Source organism: Schistocerca gregaria, chromosome 3, assembly GCF_023897955.1.
Source record: "Schistocerca gregaria isolate iqSchGreg1 chromosome 3, iqSchGreg1.2, whole genome shotgun sequence".
Classification (NCBI taxonomy): Eukaryota; Metazoa; Arthropoda; class Insecta; order Orthoptera; family Acrididae; genus Schistocerca; species Schistocerca gregaria.
In genome coordinates this window covers 268,740,455-268,758,462 of record NC_064922.1, presented here as the reverse complement: position 1 = coordinate 268,758,462, position 18,008 = coordinate 268,740,455, and the positions used below count along the sequence as shown (strand labels likewise).

At 37.1% G+C, this 18,008-nt stretch overlaps 1 protein-coding gene across 8 annotated transcripts in view; it reads left to right on the top strand.

The window, feature by feature from the left end:
• Positions 1-18,008, top strand: part of LOC126353943 (chromodomain-helicase-DNA-binding protein Mi-2 homolog) — a 357,465-nt gene that overhangs the window by 296,991 nt on the left and 42,466 nt on the right. For all 8 annotated transcript variants that reach the window (XR_007565244.1, XR_007565245.1, XR_007565243.1 and 5 more), the window contains exons 20-26: positions 2,701-2,888; positions 3,077-3,253; positions 8,108-8,231; positions 8,341-8,529; positions 9,929-10,081; positions 13,430-13,573; positions 17,121-17,214. Coding sequence is in view for 5 of the 8 variants with exons in the window: in XM_050003229.1 (XP_049859186.1) it covers positions 2,701-2,888; positions 3,077-3,253; positions 8,108-8,231; positions 8,341-8,529; positions 9,929-10,081; positions 13,430-13,573; positions 17,121-17,214 (1,069 nt within the window). In the remaining 3 variants the exon portion in view is untranslated. The remainder of the gene's footprint in view (positions 1-2,700; positions 2,889-3,076; positions 3,254-8,107; positions 8,232-8,340; positions 8,530-9,928; positions 10,082-13,429; positions 13,574-17,120; positions 17,215-18,008) is intronic.

Genomic DNA, 18,008 nt, shown 5'->3' with positions numbered 1-18,008 from the left:
TTCAGTCAATTCTAATGTTTGTTTTTAATGTAAACATCCTTATTTTTTCTCTCTGTCATCTCTTTTTCAGATTTCTTTTAACTTGGTTCATTGACTCTTACATGCCAATTAACATCAGAAAACTGAGTTTGTTTTTGATTTACACGGAACAGGTTAGCAGATAGCAATGGAAATGGCCCTTATTGTCAGGTGGTGGGTTGTTTATCGCTACAGGAAAATATTGTACATTTCTTTTAAATGCATGAATGACGTACAAACTGGACAATCTGCACATTAATAATCGAGAGTGTTTGTAGTATATTCTCATTAACTGCTTTCCTGCACACCTCGCTTTTTTCAGTCCTAAATTGTGTAACTCAAAGAACCAATAAAAAGTTACACTATCTCTACAAATGTATGTACTGGGGATTTTTGTTGCTCTCATACTTAATGGGTGTGCTAAAGTATCATTTTGTACTAGCTTATTATTGAAAAACAGATTTTTTCATTTACATGCAAATAATTTTGCAAGTTTCTTTTTTATTTCTTTCCCTTCAGTTCACTCATTTCTATTGGTATACTGTCATGTCCCAGTGCCTTCTGCTTCTTCATACCTCTAATGAATTTTTATAAGGCATTGGCATTGCTTCTAGAACGTATTTACGTTCATTATCATTTTTTTGATTTAGCTCTTAAACTATAAAAATACTGTAAGAAATCTTTGAATGCCAGTAATTTGTTTTCATTTTTGCTGCCTGTTGTCTTAACTGATGAAATGTGATGTCTACTCAACAAAAGTATGGCTTGCTGTTTTCATACGCTTGCTGTTTTCATGTGCTTCCATTGCCAAATCATCATCTAGCTTCTCGTATCCCTTTAAAGGCATTTCCAAGTAGTTTTGTAGGATTCGCCACTTTTTTTTTAATCATTATTACCATTTCCTTCAAACACTCTTCTTCTCTTCAATAATTACCTTGTTCTAGTTTTTTAACAACTTTTTCGTTTTTGCTAAGCACCCTTGTTAAATAACTACCTTTCTGTGTGTGTCAGTCTTGATTTCCCAAGGTGCTGAACTTCATTCTTGATTTAATCAAAGTCACCTCTGTAATTCGCAAGTGACGTAGATTGAGAATAAAGTTAGTTAGTTACCTACATGTATTTTACTCATACTTTTAGTGATGCCCCAATGATAGTGTTGATCATCAAGTGGTGACAATTGCTTTCTTCATGCCACATGTTGATTCATTGATTTAGTGACCAGCTGTTGAAATACAATCCAATGTTTTTCACCTTGAGCAATTTCTTCATGTATACCTAACAGAGTAAGGGCACGGAGTAATTTAAGAGCACATGTTATTTGCACTGTCCTGGAAATCCCACAGACATAAAAATCTGCCATCTTAATTTGATACTATGTTGTAAAACTTTCCCAAATAAGATAATTCTTTTTTTCCTTTGAGGTTTTTAGAGTAATGAAAACTGATTCTTTATATTACTGACCACCTTCGTAGAATCGTGCTATAATTACTCCGAGGGAGTTACACGGACTGTAAAATTTGGGAGTACCTCAAGCAGTTGGTCAGTCACTCATAAGATTTATTATGTGGCAGTTATTCTGATTGTTACATTATGAGAATATACTGCACACTTGCTCTTTAAGTTAATGCTCAGCTAAATGGCCATTATGATATCTGAATCAGTGAAAGCTGAATAAAATTGACCAATATTGTAAAAATGCTGATTGTCACTAACCTAAACATACAGGCAGCATATTGTCTTGTGCATGTCTCAAAAACAGAAGTTAAGATTATCCTAATGATGTTATTTGAAATAGTCCTATTAGTCCTATTTATTGACATGCTAAGTATATTAAATACAGCGTTATCTGTTTGCTAAGGTTGGCAGTGGCCTGAAAGCAAACAGTAAGATACCAGAAGAGTAATTCGGCTTCTTCAGCGAAAAATGTGCCCTTTTGTTGTTAGGTATTAAATTTAAAAAAGCCACCATTAGGTCATCGTTGAACACAGTGAGGAAAGTAAAAATCCCGAAATCTAGTTGTATAACACAGCCAAATAAATACGTGTCACCTAATTTGCTTGCATATAATGTTACACTGTGCTGCAGAAATATCATGATTCAGCATTCCATCCCCTCCGTTTCCTTCACCCTTCCTTTTTAGCACACTTACCTGAATTGTACCAGCATAGTTCATCAGATACAAAATTCAAAGTTGAGTGGTGACCATCCAATGTTTAGCTTACCCTAATTGCCCAGGTAACGTGCATTTGTATGTTGGAAAATCTTACGACTGTCAACTTTGTAGTGCATGACAAAACAGTGTAATTGAAACCTCCTAAGTTCAGGAGAAAAATGTAATTTGGTCTTAGTTTACTTATGGTGGTGCTGAAATTTCAGTGGTTTAGAACTATCAAAATGAAGGATTATAGAACTAGAAATCTGTAGAGCTTTCTCAGTGTCTCTTTCTTTTGCAGCATATACCCCATTTTATTTACTTACGTCTACATTTGTTTGTAAAGCTAGTTATATGGTGCGAATGCGCACGAGCGCGCACGCGCACACACACACACACACACACACACACACACACACACACACACACACACACACACACACACTTCTTTTTTACCTGTGATCGGGTATCATTTTAATTATTAAGGAGGATAGATACTCTTTTGTGATGAAAGTAATCTGAATTTATAGGTTTCTTTGCTGAACATTATGATGGATCTGAAGAAGTGCTGCAATCACCCTTACCTTTTCCCTGCAGCAGCACAGGAAGCGCCAACTACTCTTAGTGGCACATATGAAACATCAGCACTCATCAAAGCTTCAGGGAAGCTAGTATTGCTGTCAACAATGCTGCGTAAGCTTAAGGAACAGGGTCACAGGTGACTGACTTTCACTCAGATTATTACAATCTGATCTTATGTAAAGTAGTACCAACTCTGTGCAAAATACCATTGGTATATTGATTAACCAGCAGCTTGTAAATTTTGAGCACCTAATGTGCAGAAATCTATATTGTATTTATTTTTCTCTTTGAGTGTTCTTCAAGTGATATGCTTTATTGTTGCAGAGTCCTCATCTTCTCACAAATGACGAAAATGCTGGACATACTAGAAGACTATTTGGAAGGTGAAGGATATAAATATGAACGTATTGATGGTAACATTACTGGCTCAGTAAGGCAAGAGGCCATTGATAGGTTCAATGCTCCAGGAGCTCAGCAGTTCGTATTTTTGCTGTCAACCAGGTAAGATTTTTACTGTAGTATTGGCCAGTAAATATGGAATCGTGAAAAAATTGCTAATGAAGTTTTTCAAACAATGCAACAGAAATATTGAAAGATCATATTGCATCCAAGAAAACTATGGTAAAAATCCCTTTTTACGCATTTCAACAGACTGACCCAAAAAAGTGTAAAATGCAGGAAAGCCTAAAATGGCACACACAACAGGCTGTAGATTTTGTGCCTATTGTCTTTTACAAATACTGCCAGCTGTAGTATTTTAACCAATATTGCATTACAATTTTTATTTACTGTAATTTTATTATGATTTTCAATAAGAAGTCTCACATTTGAACATGAACGTTTTTTTAATGTTGTTCCATGAAAGACTTTTCCTTCCATATTTTATTTACACTATTGGACATGATCAGAATAAGAAGGAAATACATGTTGGTGTGTGTTAGCACTCAGCCACTGCCTTTGTGATAATCACAGTGGCAGTGGCAGAGTGCTGACACACAAACAAGTGCATGGGTTTCCCTCTTTGGTTTGATAAAGTCCAATCATGAAAATAAAATATGGAAGCAAAAGTCTTTCCTGAAACCACTTTAAAAAGATACCCATGTTCTAATGTGAGACTTACTACTGAGAATCATAAAATTATGATAAATAAAACATGTTACATGGTATTGGTTAAAACACTTAAGTTTGCAGTCTCCATAAACAGAGAACAATAAGCACAAAATCTACAGCTTGTTGCCAACAGGGTCACTTGCTTCAGGGTGAGAAAGAGAGCAGAAATTGTCATGTTACCTAACATCTTTCGTAGGAATGTTTACGTCTGACATACTGTTGTACCAACCTAAGGCTGCATGCCTAATACGGATTAGCGTATTTCACAGGGAAGTAACGATGATTCGGAAAGCCCATTAAGAGACAGCTATCTTCAAAGGCAGTGTATATTTGCATAAACAAATGTGAAATTAAATTAAGACTGTTGTAATACAATGCAGTGAGCAGAGGGAAGGTTGCTACTTGAGTCACTAAGACCATCCAAACACTGCAAACGTATAATTCAGGTGGCTGTGACCCAACAGTGAAAATCTTTCTTACCGTATTAATGCTACAGTACATGATCAGTAACTTTGTGTAGTCCGTGTTTCCTGCTTTGTACAAAGGCTGACCTTGAGCAGGAATACAATGCAGTTTTTGCAGAAATCTATATAAAACTCAATGTTAAGGATTCTGATAATGTCAAAGAAAATGTAAATTGTGGGGAATTTTGTAACGCGGCACTATTAACGATAGGAAAGCATTGTATTGAGAGAATAGGACTTCCGTTGGGACCAACAGAAATGGACGTAAAATACGGGAACTTAAAAACAGCTGTACTTGCTTTACAGGTGACACTAAACTTGACAATGTGCATTCCACATAACACTGCTTATTGCTATCCACATTCTGGCCCTGGCCACATAATTAACAACTATACATTGAACAAGAAGCAGTGAAGTACAGAAACATATTTTCGTGTGTATGATGATAGGCGGTAGATAAATGGTTACAAGCTTCGTCATCTGGAGCGATTGCTCCCTGAATATGTGTCAAAATGCCCCTCTACTGTTGATCTAAGTACGTTTCTGGAACTTGATGTAGCTTCCACCTGTGACAGTCCTTTGTGTACTGATAGAACAGTCACCTTGTATTGCAAATCTTACATTAAATGTGTGTTTGTCTGGGATCTCTTAGAATCTGCAGTTGTGTATGCATGCAGATAAAGGTTTTGTGTAATTCTATCTTTACTGCAGGATTGTTTTTATTTTTTAATTGTTACATTGATCTCCAAAGAAGACATTGAAGGGTTTGCACAAAGCATAAAAGCTTTTTGGCCCAACAACTCGGAGGTAGATTACTGGAGAGCTTTGCCAGTTGAGACATCAAATGAGTGAAACAAAACAAGTGGAACTTTTACTTGCTGGAAAATGAAGGGTGAGAGGAACTTCAGTGAACATATCTCACTGTGTAAAATAATATTGTCATTAAAACACTGGAAACTCTGTTAGATGCATTGAGGCTTAAATATCCAACTGAGCTTATTCTCAATTATATAATGCCCCCAATGTCAGTGGGGCATTGAATTTTCATCTTCCTTTTCTTTCATTTGGCATGTGTTGAGATCATCATGAAAATTTGGGAGTAGGACAGGATTGTCTCTCTGATACTACTTGTAGTTTCTGAGCTGTGTATAAACCAGACAATGGGATGCCTTTAATGACTGGCACAAGTGAAAGGAAGTGGTAGAAATCCTTTCTGTGAAGACTGTTGCAGTGAATAGAAAAGGTGATTGCATTTTTGGTTTGTAGGGTATGGGTAACTTGTAATGCATTGCAGTGTTGTGCAAGACATCAGAATTAAGGAGAAATGTTAAGTTCTTATTATACTATGCTAGAGTGGTAAAGAGAGTAATGTCCGTTCTGAACCACTCAAATTTTCGTAATGTTGTGTTAGGTTCTGGTGGACTGTCACAAATAGTTTGTCTTGTTACTGCAAATACAACTAATGAAATGATTGAAAATATCAGTAGATGATCAGATTTTTCAAAACTCAGTTTGTTTAATTTAGTGATTTTTCATTGAACTGCAGAGTCTGTAGCAATAGTATATTCAAGCATTCAAATACCAAAAGTACACTGTGTTCATTTTTGGGACTACTAGTGGATCACAACTAATAGGAAAACCCACACTCTAGGCTTAATGTAGTGCCTTAGTTTAGCTACATATGCAGTATTCAGAGTTATTGCTGGAGGCGATTTTATGTGGAACAAATTTTGCCTATTTTATTTCACTAATGAGGTTCTGAACCATTTTTTGGTAATTATATTGACAGTTATACAGGAATTTCTTTGAACAAACTGGACAGCAGCAAAGAAAACAATAAATTTGTGTTGTTAAGAGACCAGTATTTCTCTCTTCTCAAAGTTCGTGAGGTGGTATAGTTTTTAAACACCGCTCTCACATTCAGTAGCGGCAAGGTTCAAATACAGATCAGGAAAATGATGCAGATTTTTTGTGGTTTACCTAAATCACTTGCAGCGAATTCCTTCTTTCCTTCCTTCCTTGTCTGTTCCAGGCATGAACTGTGTTTAATGACATTTTTGTTGGCTGCACATTAAATCCCTAATCTTCCGTATTTTTGAAAAACCATAGTGCAAAGCATGATTGCAATATTAGGATCAAAGACTTAAACAGGGTGTAGCATTAGTACATGGAGGAGTGAGAATGAAGATAATTTTTCCATTACCACCAGAACTATCAATTACGACATTATAAACTAAAGAATCCAATGCTGGCTGAATATGAGCCATGTTGAAATGAAGATTGACTGTGTATCACGGATTTGATGTACAGAACGGTGGTTGAATCATACTTCGAATGTGGCTGTGAATGCTAAGGATCGACATCAAAAATGCTAATTGAACAAATTGATAAACTACTGTATGTAAAGTGTTAGGTATGTGTTGGAATGATGAAGTAGGCACTTATCAATCCCCTTTGCTGAAATATAAAGTGTTAGGTATGTGTTGGAATGATGAAGTAGGCACTTATCAATCCCCTTTGCTGGAAGAATTTGAATTACAGTTTTCTTTATGCCTCAGATACCTATCAAATAAATTTCAAATCAAATATGTCCATTTGATTAATAGTTGCCTCAGTCAAGCAGTTCAGATTGCATACCTATACAGTGCCCAACAACCTGCTACTGGGTTTAGAAGTAACTTCCATCAATAACCCATGAATATATTGAAATAAACCACCTCATCAAAGCCTCAGTCACCAACTATAATAGGCAGTGATATTTGGTTTAATTTATTTGTGAATGTGAAAATGATAGTGGCAGCTGTCACTGACTACAGAAGTGTCTGTTATAAGCTTGCAAGCAGCTGCGCAACAGTGAGATTTATGCAGTTACACCTCAGAATTTGATGAAGTAACCAGAAGTGCTTACATGGATGCAACAAAAATATAATATGTATTGTACAAATTACACTGGCCACAGCAATGACAGCAAAACTTGTAACAATCTTGAGGAAATGTCAGGATATGATATTGTAATGATGTCAGACTTTGTCAGCCTTTTTTTCTACTAAAAAGATAAAATTCAATTGTAAAAAATTCAATTGTAATAACCCTTCTACGTTGAATGTTTCCAGAGTTACCAGGAGACTGGACATTAATGGAAATAAAACATTAATCATATGACTGAAGTCACATAGCAACACTGTAGGTAATGAGGAGGCATAAAAACTAGTTAGTGTCACTTGAAGTGCAAGACCGTGATGATAAAGTCCCAAGCCCCATGAGACAACTTTGAACAGTTTTACGGAAACTTGCAGCAAAAAACCTAGTAGTATGAAGTACATTCATTGAGAATAAATCTCATGATAATGAAATAAATTGCTGCTCTGTGGAACCCATGCTTCTTGTTTGTTAATTCATAGGGATATTTTTATTTCTTTCTTGGTGGATAAGAGCATAACTATTGCACTATATCATCTGTGTTTATGAAAATTTGTTAGTTTCACAAGTCATTATGTAGAAGAGTTTCAGCGGCAGCACTGGTGCAAATGTTGCTGGTGCTGGTGGTAACTCACAGTCATCAAAGTTCTTCATGTGACACGCAGTTTCAGATGTTGTCTGCACTGTTCATTTTATCATGTTCACAGGCAGCCACACCCATCCCCCACCCCCACAAAAAAAATTTGCTGATACTGGTAATTCATTTTGTGTAAACAGGTTATTAAATTAATTGACTTAATTGACTCGACAGCTGTTTGCATATGACTTCTAGATTGTTGTAAAATGGCCAACTGTCTTTCAGGGCTGGTGGGCTTGGAATAAACTTAGCAACAGCTGACACCGTTATTATCTACGATTCAGATTGGAATCCACATAATGATATTCAGGCATTCTCTCGAGCTCATCGTATTGGACAGGCTAACAAGGTATTGTAACTATAGTGTTCTTGTTTACTTCATCACCAAATTATTTTTTTGTGTGTAATAAAGGTGAGTCAAAAGATTTCCATTGTAGCATTGAAGTTATTTCTTTCAGGTGATGATATATCGATTTGTTACACGTAACTCTGTAGAAGAACGTGTTACCCAAGTAGCAAAGCGGAAGATGATGTTAACTCACTTGGTTGTAAGACCAGGAATGGGTGGACGTGGAGCAACATTCTCTAAGCAAGAACTTGATGATATCCTCAGATTTGGAACTGAGGAATTGTTTAAGGAAGAAGAGGTAATATTCCTTTCACCAATATTCTTTCATTTGATAAATATTAAAGAGGATTCACAAGGCCATAAACATGTTAGCACAAAAAGCTTTGCTGGTGAGGGAGAAAAACTTAAAATTGACTTACTTTTATCTGCGGTAATCGTTCACAAACAAATCTTCATAAAAAAGATAAGAAAAGTGCTTATTGGTAGTTTGCATTAGATTAAATTTTTTTAACTTGCTTCCTTGTTATTATAAGAATAGTTAAGATTTTGATGGTGCCGATGATGATCTCCTCCTCCTCCTCCTCCTCCTCCAGTTTCTAGTCCCTGACTGGGTCTGTTTGGAACACGTGTCGCCATATTTTTCTGTTCTTCCACCATGTTTCTTTCTCCACTCTGTGGTCTTATCTCTCCTTCACACATTTTCTTCACTCCAGCAATACCTCTGTTTCTCGCTCCTCCTCTCAATCTCTTGCCTCCTATTGTAATTCGTTTACCATTCTTTCAAAATATCTATACCACCTTGGACTTGTTTTTGTATGGTCTCTTCCCTGGGCTTCTTTCACTATTTCGCTCACTGTGTCATTTCTTACTCTATCCATTCTAGTAAATTCTGCCCTGCTTATTTTGAAATTTTCTTTAAAGTTTTATCGTGTTCACGTGCTCTTCCTACATTACCTACGTTTCTGACTCGTGCATAAGTACAGGAGCATAATATTTTACGTATAACAGCTGCTTGTTTGTGGCTTCGTACCTAGCTTTTTATACTCTAGTGAAAGGGGAAGGTAAATCCATGGATTCCTCTAATCTTCTTGTGGTTTTTCCTGCTGTCTTCTGCTATACTCCCCAGGTATTTCAGAGCCACTTTCTTTAGTACATGCCCTCTAATACATCCATTGTGACTCATCTTATTCCTCATTGTCACCATCGCTTCACATTACTTTGCATTGAATATCAATCCATACTATCCCACCATTTACTCCCATACATGTAGCCTTTCTTGTACCTCTTCCTCTCTGTTTCCCCATATGATTAAATCATCTGGAAACACCATTTATTTCTTATTTTCATCACTATTTATGCTGACACTCCTGCCATCATGTCATTTATAATGGCAGTTAAAAGTAATGGGGGAAGTGCACTCACTTGCTTCAGCCTCATTATTATTATTATTATTATTATTATTATTATTATTTAGTGAGTTAGTGGTGAGGGAAGGAATAAAAATGCTATTGATACTTCCATAAAAATTTTGTGGGAGGCTCCGTTAACGAGTTACTGTCAGTTGCCAAATTTGTGAACTATGTACATAAAATTATTGTTAGGCCATTGTATTGTACTTAGAATTTAATTTGCCAGTTTATTAATCTCCTTTGTGTTAAATTTTTATTTTCTATTGCTAAGTGCCTGTCCTTTTATAGGGTAAAGAAGATGAGGCAATTCACTATGATGATAAAGCCATAGATGAATTGCTGGATCGTTCCAAAGAAGGTATTGAACAAAAAGAAAACTGGGCGAATGAATACTTGTCTTCTTTCAAAGTTGCAAGTTATGTCACGAAGGAGGGTGAGGAGGTAAGTGGTACAACCCAAGCTCTTTTAGATTTCAGTACTTACATTTTACACAATAACTGCTGTACCCTTCGGTTTTCCAAGTCCCAGTGTAGGATATTGTGAATTTTTTCCTGATATTAACCTTCTTTTGATGGCTGCTGACTTCTCAAAAAGTGATTGTCATATGTTTTAATGTGATAACTTTCAACAAGCATTGTCGATTTAACGCATTTGTAGAGATCACCATCATTAAAAAGCATTCACTTGAAATACATAAATGCACATACTCACATATTTCTCCGTTAATGTTTTTGAAAGTCAAGGAAATAATTTTTAAGATCTGAAGAAAATAAAATAAAAAAATTGTAAATATAAATGCTGATCTCTCACCATGTAGAGGAAACATCGAGAAGTGGAACAGTTCGAAATGTTTTCAGATTTGTACCCAGGGATAGTTTTCTGTGTGGATGTTGATACTTATGTCCTGGGTGGTATTGATTTACTGCCTGGTATTTTTGCATAGGGAGGGGGAAGTCTTCTACTGTTCAGATTCGATGCAGTGCCTAAAACTATTATGAATAGCACGGTGAGCGCTTTTAGCAAAACCAAGGTACAGAGATCCCTCACACTACTGTAGGCACATATGGTTATTTATTTTGAGATAATTACTTTATTCAGTTCACCAAGTGGGACAAAAATGTAGTTTTTACAGGGGGCTGGAATTATATGGTAGGTATAGGAAGAGAAGGAAATATAGTAAACCATAAATTGGGGGAAAGGATTGAAAGGAGAAAATGTGTGGCAGCTTTCGCACAGAGTACAGTTTGATCATCGCTAAAACTTTTTTTTAGGAACCATGAGAGAAGTCGTGTAGGTGGAAGAGACCTAGAGACACTGGGTAGTTTAAAGTAGATTATGAAATGGTAAGAGAAAAGCTTCTGACAGACGAATGGGAAAGTAACACAGTAGAAAATGAATGGGTAGAGCTGAGAGATGGGAATAGTAAATGCAGCAGATGAATAACTTGACCAAAAGACAGGTCCCAGTAGGAACTCATAAGGTACACATGAAGCATTGAATTTTATTGGTGAAAGAAGAAAATACAAATATACAGCAAACAAAACAGGCAAAAGAGAATATAGAGATGTAAAAAATGAAATTGACAGAAAGTGTACATTGTCAAAGCAGGAATGGTCTACTTCCGCATCTACTTACATGTTCAGGAAGCCACCATATGGGATGTAGTGGAAGTTACCATGTTCCCCTTAGTCATTCCCTTTCGTTTCCACAAGCAAATACAGCGAGGGGAAAAAAGACTGTCTATAGCCTCCGTAGCAGCCCTAATTTATTTCATCTTATGCTTGTGGTCCTTACATGAAATGCACGTTGGTGGCAGTAGAATCATTATGCAGCAGTTTCAGAAGACAGTTCCCTAAATTTTATCAATAGTGACGCATGAAAAGAACATCCTCTTCTCTTCAGAGATTCCCATTTGAATTTACAAAGCATCTATGTAATTCTTGGCTGTTGATCGAACCTACCAGTAGGAAATCCAGCATGGTTAGAAGAGAAATTCAAAATGTTTATATGCCTTTGTGGTTACTACAAAGATAGGACAAAAAAAGGCAACTTCAAAGGAAAGAGGAGCACCTGTATGGATGTGAAACAGATGACAAGCCAGTACTATGTAAAAAAAGAGAATACTGGATGATGAAAGGAATGTGTAGAAGTGCTATACTAAAGAACAAAACTTAAAGCCAAAATAAAGGAAAAGGAAGATGAAGCAGATGAAGATAAGATTGGAGATGTAATGAGAGAAGAATTTGATAATAGATCATTGAAAGACCCACGTCAACAAGGCATTTGGAGTAAATTACTTTCCATCATAATTATTAAGACATTTGGGACAGTAGTATCGACAGTAAGACAGTGCCGTAGAAGATAGGGTGGAGAAAAGTAAACATACATTTGTAGATTTATAGAAAACTTTTAACTGTGTTGATTGGAATACACTCATTGAAATTGTAAAGGTCGTAGGGCTAAACTGTTGGGGAACAAGAGATTGTCTACAGCGTACACAGAAAGCAGACTGCAGTTGTAAGACTTAAAAGAGAAGCACTAGTTGAGAACGGTGCAAGACAGGACTGTAGGATGTCCCCAATTTTATTTGCTCTTAACATTGAGCAATCTGTGAGGGAAACAAAGGAGAAATTCAGAAAGGAAATTAAAGTTTTTGGAGAAGAAATAAAAACTTTGAGGTTTCTCCGTGACAGTGAAACCCTCGAAGAGGGCAAGTTTAAATCGGACAACACTCATGAATGAGATTAAAAATACAATGTCAGTTTTGGTTTTTGGGCAGCAATGATGTTCGGTAGTCTTCTCTTAAACTATTTGCCTGTTATGCAGGTTTTTTATTATTATAATTATTTTTTTCCGTAGAATGTAGACGGTAAACAGTTCAGAGGAGAAGTGAAGCGTTTGAACGATCATGCCAAAGACTAGGATGGTTGATCTGATATGAATGCAGTTATATGAATCGAATCTCTAAGAAATGAAATTTGACACAACTGAGGCATCAATGGGGAAATTTGAGGAGGGGGGGGGGGGGGTTAAAAATTGTAAAGGGAGATTATCACTTCACTACAGTCAGCAAGCAGGTTAGAGTGGATGTAGATTGCAGTAATTAGCAGAGATGATGAAGCTTGCACAGAAGAGAGTAATGTAGAGAGCTGTGTCAAATAATTCTTCAAACTAAAGATTACAACAACAGAGCATTAAAATTTAAATGAGAGTTGGGAGACAGAAGGATCTGAGTGGCTAAGTTAATTCATATAGTACTTAATTTCAACTTTAATTGGGAACATACAGGTTTGATAAGCTATAGTTTTACAGTATAACTCAAATAAGTAGTTAAAGTATTTCCTGCAGTATCAGAAGTGTGTCAGGAAAAAGCTGGGAAAGATCCAAAATTTCTTGTCAGTAAGTTTGAAAAGGTTAGGCAGTTTCCACAAGGTTTGAAAACATTACCAACATTATAATCTGTGTTAAGACAAAACACTTGATGCTCAACGGCAGAATGTCAACAGTGAAGTAAATGCAGAATGTGTAATCAAGGACTGTTTTCAGCCCATGCAGTATTTTGAGGTTTAAAATGCCAAATAGTTGCTTCAGGTTTTCTCAGATGTGAAATTGTGTGTGTATATGTTAAAAATTGCCATTTAAGAATAAACATCAGTGTAAAGCCTAAAATTACAAAAGTTCATTAGTTCTGCATTCAATTTTTTTTTTGGTCTTAGTTAAACAATATCTAAAAAGTTGTCCAAACAAAAGTAAGATATTCATTGTATAATATGACATTCTATTTGCCAGGAGGAAGAGCCAACAGAAATTATTAAGCAGGAAGCTGAGAACACTGATCCTGCATACTGGGTTAAGCTTCTCAGGCACCATTATGAACAGCAGCAAGAAGACATGGCAAGAACTCTGGGCAAAGGCAAAAGAGTTCGCAAACAGGTTAGTTACGTTATTTTTGGTGTTTTACCTTTTTCCGATGCTTACTCGGATGGGCACTAAAATTATGTAAGTGTAATAGGATACATGTCTTGTGTCCTAGATAAACATAATTGAAACTCATCCATTATTTGAAATGTGTATTAAAAAAAAAGGATACTGGATTAAAGTAGTCAAGGGTACTCAAACCTCAAGCTCCCATGTGAGTACTGATGGTCTAGCCATCACATTTTTACATTGTTTCCACTGTTGTTGTCCTGATGCTTCTGATGAAACACGGCCCCACTTAAATTCACATTTCTATTACTATTGGTTGAATCCCAGTTCCTGCAAAAACTGTAGATGGTACATGAGAGCTCAAAAGTTAATGAGTGTTGTTTGAGGTACACACGTAACACTTCCACATTTCATTTATTCACATCTTGTTCCATATATATGTCATGGAGGAGGAGAGCTTTCTTAGCTATAAGTGACTTATACATTATTTACCAGAACAGATGATTGCAGCGTACTTCAGCAAAGTATGCTGTTAACTAATTATCATCAGTGCTTACATTGTAACATTGATAATTATGGAAATTTATTACTATAGTACCAGAAAAGTGATTGCTTTGAGAAAAGTCCCGTGTTCTTCTTACTATTTTATCTAGCACTTTAATTTAATCATTTACACAAAACACTTTCGTCTCTATGCTGCAAAATTTAAAACCTTTTTAATGTGAACATTAGTGTTGACATGTTGTAATCCGGAATCCAAATATTCTGGTAAACTGTAAAATCCTTTCTGATGTCTGCTGCCAGTATACAAGGGTTGACTGAAAAGTAATCCCTCCACCTTAGTAACTCTTCAACAGTTGGCAGCATTGGTATGCGTCAGGTACTGGCTTGTTTCATAGCCTCTTCTCTACAGCTCCAGTTGGCGGGAAGCCTTAGCATTGAACTGTTGTGTTGTTACAGTGTAAAGTATGGAAGCCTGTGCAGACGGTTGATCAATGTGATTTAAGCAACGTGCAGTCATTGAATTCTTGACAGCAGAAGGTGTCACCCCAAAGGAGATTCATCAGAGTGAAAGCAGTTCATGGTGATCGTGTTGATATGGGTTCTGTGCGTCGTTGGGTGAGTAAGTTTAAAGATGTTGAGGTGGGAACATTTGACCTGCGTGACAAACGAAGAGTTGGACGTCCTTTGACACCAACCACAGAGTTTCATTAGCAGGATGTGAACAGATTGATTCAGGACAATCGTCGTCTCACTCAGTGAGAAATTGCAAACACAATTGGCATTTCACAAGAACGTGTGGGACACATTGCTTTGCTTGGCAAACCCCTCTCTTCACATGCCACCACATAAGAACTTCAGAGACTGAATCTCACCACTGTATGGCATCCTCCATACAGTCCAGATTTAGCACCATCTGACTTCCATCTGTTCCCAATAATGAAAGACGATCTGTGGTGATATCATTATGCTTTTGATGAAGACATTGAGAGAACTATGAGACTGTTGTTGCAGAAAGTGTGTCGACTTCTTCAGAAAACTTATTCATCGTTGGCAGAAATATATCCAGTTAGCTGGTGATTATGTGGAAAACTGAACATTGGTAATTAAAGATCACATTCTAAGAATTATTTCTGCATTTCATTTATTAAAAGATTCCCATCCAAACCTAGTTAACAAAGGTGGGGGCATTACCTTTCATTCAACCCTTGTATTAAGGTTTTTTCACCATCATACGGAATTCCATTCTGAACCCTAGAGAGCATTGCATATTCGATGTTGTTGTTGTTTTTGCTGCTGTTGTCTTCAGTCCTGAGACTGGTTTGATGCAGCTCTCCATGCTACTCCATCCTGTGCAAGCTGCTTCATCTCCCAGAACCCACTGCAACCCACATCCTCCTAAATCTACTTAGTGTAGTCATCTCTCAGTCTCCATCTACGATTGTTACCCTCTACGCAGCCCTCCAATACTAAATTGGTGATCCCTTGATGCCTCAGAACATGTCCTACCAACCGATCCCTTCTTCTGGTCAAGTTGTGCCACAAACGTCTCTTCTCCCCAATCCTATTCCATACCTCCTCATTAGTTATGTGATCTATCCATCTAATCTTCAGCATTCTTCTGTAGCACCACATTTCGAAAGCTTCTATTCTCTTCTTGTCCAAACTATTTATCGTCCATGTTTCACTTCCATACATGGCTACACTCCATACAAATACTTTCAGAAATGACTTCCTGACACTTAAATCTATACTCGATGTTAACAAATTTCTCTTCTTCAGAAACACTTTCCTTGCCATTGCCAGTCTACATTTTATATCCTCTCTACTTCGACCATCATCAGTTATTTTGCTCCCCAAAAAAGCAAAACTCCTTTACTACTTTAAGTGTCTCATTTCCTAATCTAACGCCCTCAGCGTCACCCGACTTTATTCGACTACATTACATTATCCTCGTTTTGCTCTTGTTGATGTTCATCTTATATCCTCCTTTCAAAATACTATACATTCCGTTCAACTGCTCTTCAGAGTCCTTTGCTGTCTCTGACAGAATTGCGATGTCATCAGCAAACCTCAAAGTTTTTATTTCTTCTCCATGGATTTTAATACCTACTCCAAATTTTTCTTTTGTTTCCTTTACTGCTTGCTCAATATACAGATTGAATAACATCGGGGAGAGGCTACAACCCTGTCTCACTCCCTTCCCAACCACTGCTTCCCTTTCATGTCCCTCGACTCTTATAACTGCCATTTGGTTTCTGTACAAATTGCAAATAGTCTTTCGCTCCCTGTATTTTACCCCTGCCACCTTCAGAATTTGAAAGAGAGTATTCCAGTCAACATTGTCAAAAGCTTTCTCTAAGTCTACAATTGCTAGAAACGTAGGTTTGCCCTTCCTTAATCTAACTTCTAAGATAAGTCATAGGGTTATTTTCACATCTAGAATTAAAAGTGTGTATTCAACAGTTCACTCTAAATTCACCCTTATTAATAACCATCAGGGAGTATATGTATTGATAGATGAGTGAGAATGCCACCATGATGCCTCAAGAGATTTCTGTAAGGTGCTCAGTTAATGACTTTGGACAATAATCTTACCACACACTTCGGTAGAAGAAATGCTTTGCTCACCAAGGTGCATGAGTGCAGGAGCTTATGCTATAGGACAGTACTGACACAAAAATATGTTAGCAATTCTGTCTGTAGGTCAACATAATGATGCAAATCAAGCAAAACTGAGCTTTTCCTTATTTAAGTTGTGGTGCCACTTCAGTTTATTGTTCATCCATATGCCTTAAAATTTCACACATGGGTTTAAAATGCAGGGTATTTTGTTTAATGTGTAACCACCTTGTAGTAAAAAAGCAGGAGAAGAAATTGTCTTTGTGTTGATTGCCAAAAACTATGGAAGACGGTTTAATGTGAAGCTACTGGTAATGGCTAAGGAGTCTTGTAGAAGCCCCCCCAGATACCACCACCATGCTGTTTTGCAGGCTCTTTAACTTTTAGTGTAAACATACAAATAATGAATTATGAAATTGTATCCTTTCAGGTTAATTACAATGATGGTACTGTTGAAGGACGTGACGATGCTACATGGCAAGAAAATCTCTCGGACTATAACTCTGACTTCTCTGCTCCATCTGGTGAGTGTACAGAAATCGAAGTACCTGGCACACTGAGATTTTGTGCTACAGATTAATTGACCTTAATAGTTTACTTACACAAAGAAAACTGTGTGCTGTGCAAATGATTTTCAAATTAACTTGAACATCTCTTACATGGAACACAGTTTATTTGAGAGAGGTTAACATGTCATTCACATGCTATGGCTGTTATGACATAGTACATTGTACAAATTAAGTTTGTTGCACACAGCACAATGTGCTACCTGCTTTTGCCATATAGAATGTGGGAAAGATAGGCAGCAAAATAGTAACTTGATGATATGTGTATGTCTTTGAGACACTGACAGGATTTTGAGAACAATAGTGCAAAATGACAGCACTAGACATATGTCACAGTGCTATAAAGTCAAGTTGAACAAATATATTTCAAGGACGACACAATACATGTAAGTCACAGATCAAGTAAACAAAGTAACACGTGTGTACACAGTCTAATCAGAACTGAGTCCGAGTCTAGCGGCCGCTGGCTGGTTGGCCGCTTAGGTGGCGCTGCTGCTGCTGCCTGGCTGGCAGACAGCGCTGCATGTAGAGGATGTGCGTAACTTCGTGGCGGCACTTTAAAAGAGCGGCGAGTCACAACACTTTTCTCCCTTTGAAGTTTTTGCACATGTCTTGATGGAGGTGGCCTGTAGATTGCGAACATCCATAGGTGGTGTTTGACTGGCCATGAAGTCTTGAGGCGGCGGCTTCCCGTATGGTTGGAAGTGTCCCCGATGATAACGGGTCGAAATGACAGGAGACTTGGGGGTCGA